Source organism: Myodes glareolus, chromosome 22 (assembly GCF_982192425.1).
Source record: "Myodes glareolus chromosome 22, mMyoGla1.1, whole genome shotgun sequence".
Classification (NCBI taxonomy): Eukaryota; Metazoa; Chordata; class Mammalia; order Rodentia; family Cricetidae; genus Myodes; species Myodes glareolus.
In genome coordinates this window covers 33,808,971-33,819,519 of record NC_142047.1, presented here as the reverse complement: position 1 = coordinate 33,819,519, position 10,549 = coordinate 33,808,971, and the positions used below count along the sequence as shown (strand labels likewise).

The 10,549-nt window shown below is 46.4% G+C and overlaps 1 protein-coding gene across 1 annotated transcript; it reads left to right on the top strand.

The window, feature by feature from the left end:
• The first annotated feature begins 1,605 nt into the window (after positions 1-1,605).
• LOC148118504 (liver carboxylesterase-like) lies at positions 1,606-6,317 on the top strand. The gene is made up of 9 exons (XM_087900694.1): positions 1,606-1,758; positions 1,840-2,098; positions 3,307-3,405; positions 3,682-3,822; positions 3,940-4,020; positions 4,248-4,392; positions 4,855-4,992; positions 5,419-5,491; positions 5,919-6,317. The coding sequence occupies exons 1-9, from the start codon at positions 1,628-1,630 to the stop codon at positions 6,103-6,105; spliced, it is 1,254 nt and encodes a 417-aa protein (XP_087756820.1). The 5' UTR covers positions 1,606-1,627; the 3' UTR covers positions 6,106-6,317.
• Positions 6,318-10,549: the final 4,232 nt, after the last annotated feature.

Genomic DNA, 10,549 nt, shown 5'->3' with positions numbered 1-10,549 from the left:
CCGCCTTTGATGTCCTCAGCATCGTCTATTAGAGAAGCCCTCCTGATATTTCCAGTTACAGCTTTCTGCAGCCTCCTCTCCACCCCAAAGCCTGCCCTAGCCTTGTTGTTGGAATGACTGTGAATGCAGTGACTCCAGGTTAAAGGGAGAGGTGCTGGTGTCCTAGAAGGGCCTTGGGAGCCCTGCTGTGCCTTCCAGAGAGGATAAAGGTGAAGCAGGAATGGCGGACCTGGCTTGGCCCTAACTGCTGCCTACTGGCTCTTATAACCTTTTTCTCCGCAGTTCAGTTCAATGACCTTTCCCTGTCCCAGGAACCTCTCCACCTACTCCACTTTGGATCCAGATTCCTGTCTGAGCAAGGTCCCCATATTCTGTTTCCTGTCAATGACACACAGTGTACACCGATGTAGACAGACTTGGGTCTGGAAATTCATTACACCAATGGACTAACTTCCTAACTGCTTAAATGCTGTGGTCTATAGGATTCTGCTTCTTCTTCTTCTCATTCAGGGGAGACTCCTAAGTGGAACCTTACTTAAACTGGTAAGTTCTGCAGAGTTAGAGACTGAGACTACAGAGAGGTAGGAACTCTCAGATGCGTCAGAAAAATTTGTAGGAAATGTGTCTCCCAATTCCCTTACCAGGGCCTGTGAAATGACTCAGCAGGGAAAGGTGCCCGTATCTAAGCCGGGCCAGAGTTCAACCACAGAGCCCACATTGTGGAAGGAGAGAACTGACTCCCAGTGCCCCTCCCAAAGCCCACAGAGCAGCCTTCTTCCTCGTAAGCATCACTAATACAGGAGGAGGTCACCCATACTGAGGAGCCAGTTCGGTAGTAGGGGATCTGAGTTGTGCTGGACCTGCAGGTCAGGGGATAATGCAGCAGATGGGTCTTTCCCCTCAGTTCTTTTGGAGCTACTCCTGGTCTTCTGGGTAATAATAATATACATTTATGCTGACGGATATCTGTGAGTGTGTCACCCCGTAGGACAGAACAGTGGCCTGGAAACCTTTGAAAAGTACAGAGTTCTTAGGCATAGAGACTTTCCTGGTGCCCCACAGGCCTCAGTTGACCTTAGTGGTCCCTGGGTTTTCATCACTGTGCACCTTCCTTGGTGCAGGGCAAGTTGGGTTCCAGAGCATAGGGCGTATGTGCTCTGGGCCTATCAGCAAATTTCAGGGTCTTATCAGAACTTAAGCCAGAATGGATTGTTCCCCAGAGACAGAGAGACAGAGAGAGACAGACAGGAGCCAGCATTTCAGTGTCTTTCAAAGAAAACAGTATGACCTAACAAGAAGGAGACCTTCATATCCTAAGACCACCCTAAGGGACAAGGGACCCTGAGGGTGCTCTCATTACTTTATGAGCCTTGGCAGCACAGAGGTGTCATGAGGATGAGGCCACACTTTGAGCTCCTGCCCTCTCACTTCTCTCCATCTCTGGCATCTTGAATGTGTTCCTACTCACGGAAGCCCCGTGGCTTCTCCTGTTAACTTTCTGCTCCCTGACCTTCACTCCCACACCACATTGGGTTTAGGGGCCAGGGATTGTGGTGTGTAGTAGGCAGTCCAGTTGATCTGGGGCTGGGTGTGGGCCTCCTGGCATCCATGTTGATTTCTCCAGGTGATGGTATGGATCCATGGTGGGGGACTGATTGGAGGAATGGCTTCCATGAATGATGGATCCAAACTGACAGCTACTGAGGAAATAGTAATTGTTGCTATCCAATATCGCTTGGGTGTCCTTGGCTTCTTCAGGTAAGTCTGGAACTGGGCAGGACAATGGGATCTGAATAGAACATGGACAGATCTGTGATTCCTGTCCCTGCCACTTCTCAGCACTGGAGACCAGCACGCCAGAGGCAACTGGGGCTACCTGGACCAAGTGGCTGCCCTACGCTGGGTCCAGCAGAACATCGCCTACTTTGGAGGCAACCCTGGCCAGGTCACCATTTTTGGCGTTTCAGCAGGTGGCACAAGTGTGTCTTCCCTTGTTGTGTCCCCCATGTCCAAAGGACTCTTCCACAGAGCCATCATGCAGAGTGGAGTGGCCCTGCTGCCTGACCTTATCTCTGACACCCACGAGAGGGTCTACACAGTGAGTGTCCTCATCAATACCAGTCCTTACTTTGCTTCCTCAGTCCTTGCCTGTAGTATTCTGTTAATCTCTTAAGAGGGATAAGCAAGGATTATGAGAAATAATTTCTTCCCATTAATTTATGAAAGGCATAAAATTGAGAATCAACCTCCTAACCCCCCTCCCCGCTTTATGCATGATGGGTATGTTATTTGACATAAAAACTGTGCACACCATAAAAACTGTTTTTCCACCACTGGCAAAAACAGATATGTTTGTTTCTTATTGCTGTAAGAAAGACCATGACCAATAGATACTTGAGGAGGAAAAGGTTAACTTCAGCTTACAGTTTATAGTCCATCTGGAAGGGAAGTCAGAGTAGACATTCAAGCAGGTTGTTAGAGCCTAGAACTGAAGCAGAGAGGAGCTCTACTTACTGACGTGTTACCCATGGCTTCCTCAGTTCACTTTCTTAAGCAGCCCAGGACACCTGTCTGTGGGTGGCACTGACCACAATATGATGGAGCCTCCTATTTCAGTCAATTATCAGGAAATGCCTGGAATGCCTATGAGCCAATCTGATAGAGGCCTTTCCTCCATTGAAGTTCTCTTTCAAGACTACCCTGGCTTGTGTCAAGTTGGCAAAGAAAAGTATCTAAGCAGGCAGTGGATTGAGGGAAAGAGTCAGTTGGTAAAAATACTCGCTGTGCAAGTGTGAGGCCCTAAGTTCAAATCCCCAGAGCGCACAAAAGGCCTGACATGGTACTATGTGTCAGTAAACCCAGTGCTCCTATGCAGAGATGGGAAGTAGAGAGAGTAGAATCCCTGAAAGGTCATAGTTCAGCTAAGCTGTTGTAGACAAAGGCAAGCACGGGGTAAGGTGACAAGTGACACCTGAGGGTGTTCTCTGACCTTCACTAGCAAAATGTGATATGCCATACCTATGGTCACACATGAACAACACACACACACACACACACACACACACACACACACACACACGCACAAAAAAACAAAACAACAGCAAGAAAACAAATACACAGGTAGAATGATCCCTTTCCCAACTGTCAATTCTGATCAAAAGTAATGTGAACAATTTCACTTAAGTCCTTTCCTGCACAGGAAACAGTAGAATGTGGTATTTAGGGGCAATGATAATTACTTGGAATCAAGGAAACTCTGCTCCCTGCTGGTAGAGATGAGCCAACCAGTGCCTTTTTTGTTTACAGACAGTAACCAAACTTTCAGGATGTGAGGCCAAGGACTCAGAGGCTCTGGTGCACTGCCTACGAGACAAGACTGTAGAAGAGATTTTGACTATCAACCAGGTTGGAAGAATTGTGTGACTTGGAGGATCTGGTCACCAGCATGTGGGATGGCTAGTCATAACTAGTTGAACCAGTTAATTTGTCTCTTGTTAACTAACTATTTATTTTTTTTGTGTCCATAAAAAAACAAATAGGCTAATTTTGAGGTTCATTTTGTTCTGGAGTGAGCATAGCATCCTTGGATGAGATAGGAAATGGGGAAATCATGTAAATATTCAGTGGGCATCAGAATATTTATGTGATTGATCTTTACTATTGACTCCAAATGCCCCATAGGTCTTCACTATGATTCCTGGTGTGGTAGATGGGACGTTCCTACCTAGGCACCCTCGGGAGCTGTTGGCCTCTGTGGATTTTCGCCCTGTCCCCAGCATCATTGGTGTTGACAGTGATGAGTGTGGCTGGGGAATCCCCTTGGTAAGACCTGGTTCTAAGTCCCTGGTGACCCAAACTCAAATGGTGGGTGTTGGGAACTCAGAGATACTTTGATCTAGAGACAACCCATCCTATACTTAAGACTCCTCTGCTTCCCAGTTCATGGGCCTTGATCCTGTCATAAAGAACATAACCCGAGAGACCCTGCCAGCTGTTCTGAAGAGCAGAGCTGCACACATGGTGAGAGACCTTGGCTTCTTCCCTGGTTCCCATAAATTTTTCTCTGATGCTGCACCTACAAGTAAAAGTCAATGTATGTGTGTGTGTTTCTGTGTGGCCTCACCTCAAGGCTTACACCATTCCCCTATACCCTTTCTCATCCCTGGCCACATTCCGTACTCAGAGGCTTCTGTCTATCTATGTAGGAGCCTGTCCTACATCACTTTTCCTGATTCCTCTTGATGTAGATGCTGCCTCCTGAATTTAGTGACCTGCTGATAGAAGAGTACATGGGGGACGTTGAGGACCCCCAGACCCTGCAAGCACAGTTCAGAGAATTAATGGAGGACTTCATGTTTGTGATCCCTGCACTCCAAGTAGCACATTTTCAGCGTGAGTACATCCTTAACAAGACCAAGGGCAGGGGGAACTCAGAGCTGTGAGTGCCAGATGACATCTCTTGTGTACAGGCCTGACCCATGTCTTCATCAGCTATCTGATGCCAGGCACCTGAGGACACTTGCCCCAGTAATTCCTTATGTCTAGCATAAAAGAGAGGCACCTGAGGACACTTGCCCCAGTAATTCCTTATGTCTAGCATAAAAGAGAGATGTCTTATTTGGGACTGTATGGGAACAAAACATGCTACTTACTCTTGGTGTCTTGCCAAAACTGCTCATCTGGGAGTGCCAGCATTACTGTTTAACAAGTTTCCCATAGTCGATGCCCCAGTCTGAAGCTTGCCATTCAACTGTGATTCCAGATAACTCTAGAGCAAGGTTTCTTGTCACCAAAGGTTGTGTAGAAAAGCTTCATGTGAGAAATCATTATGTCAATATTTGTCCTCACTCCCAGGTTCCCATGCTCCTGTCTACTTCTATGAATTCAATCATCAGCCAAGCTACATCAAGCATGTCAGGCCATCCCATGTGAGGGCTGACCATGCTGATCACGTTCCTTTTGTCTTTGGCTCGCACCTTTGGGGCATGAATGGTGAGTCATCCTTGTTTTCCTTGAGCTGAATAGAGGCCCTGATGAGTTCCTGAGGGAAGGCTGAGCTCTCAGTGCAGGTGAGGAAACTGAATCTCTAGGAGAAAACAGGATCCAGTAGGTGTTCACTATTTCTGAGCTGAAAAATAAATAAGACAAAACAAAAAAGAAACCAACCAATACAAACTCTACCAGAGTTAGAATATGATCCTTCTTTGTCTATCTTGTGCTAGAAGGAACAAGAGCACACTAGGGTAGGAGTGAACCTGAGAGGATTCAAGTAGAGGCACAGATGGATTCTGAGTGCTTATGGAAGAGTTTAAACTAGACCTAGAAATCAGGGTCAGGCTATAGCTGCTGTAGTAGAATATGAGTTGGCACCTCCATGAGGTAGCTAGGACTTGAATCCTTGTCTGCTTTTGTCTGCAGTTGAACTCACTGAGGAGGAGAAGCTGCTGAACAGGAGGATGATGAAGTACTGGGCCAACTTTGCAAGACATGGGTGAGAACATGCGCCTCCCTCAACCTGTTTATGGTTGAGTCTCCATTCAGGGCTCGATATGGATGTGTCTCATTAGCATATGTAGGATCTTAATTACACCATAGTCTTCTCCAGCTTGGGGCACACAAAACTAAATATCACCTAGATTTAGTTTCCTCTCATCCCACAGAGACCTGCTGTGTGAGTCACAGTATTGTAGTACTGTTCTTTAGATTTTCCCTCTCAGAGAAAGATACAAAACGAGATAGCTTCCCTGGCTTCATATGGATGAGACACTAGTGAGTGTCCTTTGTCTTCTGCATCTGTACATCAGTCCTCCTGCACCCTCTGGCCCGTGGCCTCCTCATCCATTGCTCTGACCCAAATCAAGGGATAATATCTTGAATGGGATTGACCTCACCCTTCCCTGCTGGCATCATATCCACAGGAACCCCAACAGTGAGGGTCTACCCTACTGGCCCGAGTTGGTCCATGATGAGCAGTACCTGAAGCTGGACATCTATCCTGCTGTGGGCCAAGCCCTGAAGGCCAGAAAGCTGAAGTTCTGGACAAAGATTCTGCCTCAGAAGATCCAGGAGCTAAAGGGGGCTCAGGTCAACCATGTGGAGCTTTAGTGCCAGTTATAGAAATGATGGGTGGGGTTGAGGGAAGATGCGGACATCCAGAGATTAAAAAGCATATTTATTTTCTTTATTTGTTCCAACACTCACACAAGCATTTTTAACCTCAGTATTTGGTCTTTCACATGTGTATGACAAACCCTCTGTGCGGTACTCATCCTTCTGGACATTTTTTATTAGACTCAATAAATGGTCCCACAAACATATGGATGTGTGATCCCCTCGTCTTAACACTTCAGTCTTTTAGGCTCCCTCCTTCTTTTCTTCCTCCCATCATCTTCCCCTCATTTTCATTCTCCTTATCTCCTAGCCTTAGACCCTCTTCAAATAAAAAAGAAGCATCAGTCACTGTTGACTCCAGGAAATCCCTTGTCCTCTCTCATCTAGTTCATGTTTTCTCGTATTTTTAAGTTGCCAATAGAAAATCTGATTTCCCAAAATCTATTAACTTTACAAGTGCAGAACTCTGTTCCTAAACAATCATAAACTATAAGTTTAGGTCTTAGCATCTGTGACCTCAGATGTCTGCAGACTGAGAATAGAGGATTACATAAGCCCAGGGCAAGATAACAAGACTCACATCTCAGAAACAAAGCAAAAAAATTATAATCTCTGGTGTGGGACAGTGGTCTATATTTTGCCAATTATATTTTAAATAAATGCTGATTGACCAGTAGCCAGGCAGAAAGTATAGGCGAGACAACCAGTCAAGAAGTAGAGCTGGGTCAATGAGAACAGGAGAATTCTTGGAAGAGGAAAGCTTAGTTTGCAGTCTTGACCCAGTCACAGAAAAAGTAAGATGTGATTGCCCTGCTGAATAAGGTACTGGCTAACATAGACAAAAATAATGGGCTAATATAAGTTATACGATTTAATAAGAAACCTGAGCTAATGGCCCAATCCGTTTATACCTCATGTAGAGCTCTGTGTGATTTCTTTGGGACTTAATGATTGTGGGAACTGGGCAGGACAGAAACCTCAGACAACAAATCTCAGTAATTTACAAATGGTAACAAACATACCTTTTGTAGATGGAGAAATCCAGGTCTCAGACCTCCTCAAATTTGCTGTGTGGTGACATACAGGTCTCTGGCCAGAGGTCTCCATGATTATAGCTTGTGCCCTCTGCTGGTAGAATTTGTAAACAATGGCATCCCAAGGACAACGTTAATTCCCTACTGACTTGAACTGGGGACAGGGAAGATTTTCCTGTTAGTGAGACTGACCATGCAGATTGTTTCCATTCTATATAGAGAGCATTTATTGATGTTTCTGCTGCTAGCTTGTTTCTGCTTTTCAATTTTGCACACACACAATAAACTTCCAACAGGGAGCCAGAATCTGTTCTACACTTTTGTTATTTATCTCATTTTAGTGACTTGAGTGTAGATTGTTTCATGGGGTTAGGATTTGATTTTAGGGCTTGTGCTTATTAGGTAAGTGCTCTATCCATGGTCTATAGCATCAGACCACTGTGGACTGTGTAAATGTAATCAGTCTCTTAGATGTATGGTTTAGTTAGTCTGAAAATAGTCTCAAGGCTTGCAAGTGTCACCACTTCATATTCAGAACAGCCCTCATGCCCCATCAAAAGCATTCCTTGGGTGCCTTGCTAACATTCACTATCTTTGATCAATGTAAGCAAGACATTGCTTTATCTTGCTGTATTGGGGCTTGTCGCCAATGAAATATATGTAGAGTGTTGTGTGGCTGGCTATGTCACATTACATTTTGTTTTTGTTTCCTTTTATTGTGGAATGCCACCCATCTGTGCACATGACACCTTCTATCTGCTTACCCTAACTACAGACAACTGCTTATTTTCACTTGTTTCTTGTTCCACTTGTTTATTTGCTCTTCTTTTTTTGGACAAGATTTCTCTGCAGCCCAGGTTGGCCCTGAACTCATAATCTCTCTCCCTTGGCTTTCTGAGTGGTTGATTTATAGGTATTGGCCTCCTATCCCAGTTCAGTTTATAATTAATTATTTTTTACATTCCAAACACATTTACCCTCCCATTTCTTCCCCTCACCTTCTTCTATCTATACCCCCATTCTTTCCTCCTCTGTCTCCATTCAGAAGGCGTAAAGCCTCCAATGGGAGTCAGCAAGGCTTGGTATATTGAGTTGAGGCAGGACCAATCTCCTCCCCCATGCATCAAGGCTGGGCAAGGCATCCCACCATAAAGAACAGTTTCCAAAGAGCCAGTTCATTCATCAGGGGCAGGTCCTGGTCCCACAGCAAGGGTCCCCACAAACAGACCAAGTTACACAACTGTCACCCAGATGCAGAGAGCCTTGGTTAGTCCCATGTTGACTCCCTAGCTGTCAGTCCAGGGTCCGTGAGCTCGCACAAGCTCAGGTCAGCTGTATCTGTGGGTTTCCCTGTTATGATCTTGACACCCTTTGCTTGCTTAATCACTCCTGCTTCTCTTCAGCTGACTTCCCAGAGCTCAGCATGGTGCTTGGCTGTGGATCTCTGCATCTGTGGTCGTCTTACATGCATATATCCTTAGTCATATGATAGTTCACTCCCCAAGGCCAGATCACATTCAGACAGTGCTTATTTTGGGGTGTCAGTCACCAGTCATCTCCCAGTGCTCGTGGAGGGGTGACCAAAATGAAAAAACTCACACTGGAGCAGGGAGGGTGATGTGTCGACTTAAAATCACGACTGCAAGGGATGAGGGACCCTGAATGTGGACTCGGGAAACTGTAAGTCCTGGAAGCAGGGAGCAGTTTTCGGGGTGGCGGGCATGCTCATGCAGTTCTCTTTGACCTCTGTCACCTTTCCCAGAGCCGCATCCCATCCTCTGCCTGCGACGTCCTCAGCATCGTCTACTAGAGAAGCTGTCCTGATATTTCCAGTTACAGCTTTTTGCAGCCTCCTCTCCACCCCAATACCTGCCCTGGCCTCGTTGCTGGGTGGACTGTGAATGTGGTGATACAGGTTAAAGGGAGGGATACTGGGGTCCTAGAAGGACCTTGGGAGCCTTGCTGTGCCTTCCACAGAGACTAAAGTTGAAGCAGAAATGGTGGACCGGGCTTGGCCCTATCCATTGCCTCCTGGCTCCTATAACCTTTTCCTCCTCAGTTCAGTTCAATGACCTTTCCCTGTTTCAGGAACCTCTCTACCTACTCCACTTTGGATCCAAATTCCCATTTGAGCAAGTTTCCCATGTTCTGTTTCCTGTTAATGACACACAGTGCACACCGCTGTAGCACAGACTCAGGCCTGGAAATCCAACATTCCACCAGACTAACTAGCTAATGGTTAAATCCTGTGATCTATGGGCTCCTTCTCTTTTTTCCTCCTTATGTAGGACCAGACTCTTGAGGGGACATAGGGAATCTTACTTAAAACTGGTGAGTTCTGCAGAGTCAGAGGCTGAGACTATAGTGAGGGAGTATCTCATAGACACTTCAGAAGAAATTGTAGGAAATGTGTGTCCTCAAATTCCCTTACCAGAGCCTGTGAAATGACCCAGCAGGAAAAGGTGCCTGTATCTAAACTGGGCCAGAACCCATGTTGTGAAAGGAGAAAATTGACTCCAGATGTGTCTCCCAAAGCCCACAGAGGAGCCTTCTTCCAAGCAAAACACTGATGCAGGACGAGGTGACCCATACTGAGGAGCCAGCCTGGTAGCAGAGGATCTGAGTTGTGCCGGACCTGCAGGTCAGGGGATAAAGGAGCAGCGGGATCTTTTCCTAGGTGCTTTTGTATCTCTAGCTGCTCCTGGACTTTTGAATAATAATAATACATTCATGATGCCAGATATCTCTGAGTGTGATACGTGAGTGTATCACCTAGGACAGAACAGTGGCCGGCCATTCTTTAACTGGTATAGAGTTATTAGGCATATAGAAGTGCCCCACAGGCCTCAGTTGACCTTAGTGGTCCCTGGGCTCTATTCACCAAGTACCTACCCTGGTGCAAGTGTCGGTTGGCTTCCAGAGCAAAGGGCATGTGTGCTCTGGGCCTATCAGAAACTTGCAGGCTCTTATCAGAATTTGAGCGAGTATGACTTTTTCCCCAGGGAGTGTGTGCCGCCCTTACACTCTCCTAGTGTGAACCCATTGACCTCCTCCTGGGCCTCTGCACTCTGATAGTGTAAACTCTGTTGAGCCTCCCTAGTCAGATCCACTGAACTCACCTCACTTGTGACCCCTGCTGTGGGTCACCAGGCTCTGGGAGGTCACCTGAGTTCTCCATGCAGGACAACCTGCCTGACTCACTCATGGCTGCTGTTTGGAGTCTTCTTCATCTGGATTCCTGGGCTCAGAGTCTGTGACAACTGAAAAAGGCATGGCGTGTGCCTGTTCTCTTCTGTCTCATCCTGGCCTGTGTCATCCACAGGAACTTCTAAGTGGCAGAGCCTGACAGACGAAGCCCAGGATTACTTAGAAAGGATGTATTAGCTGCATGTTTCGTGACACAC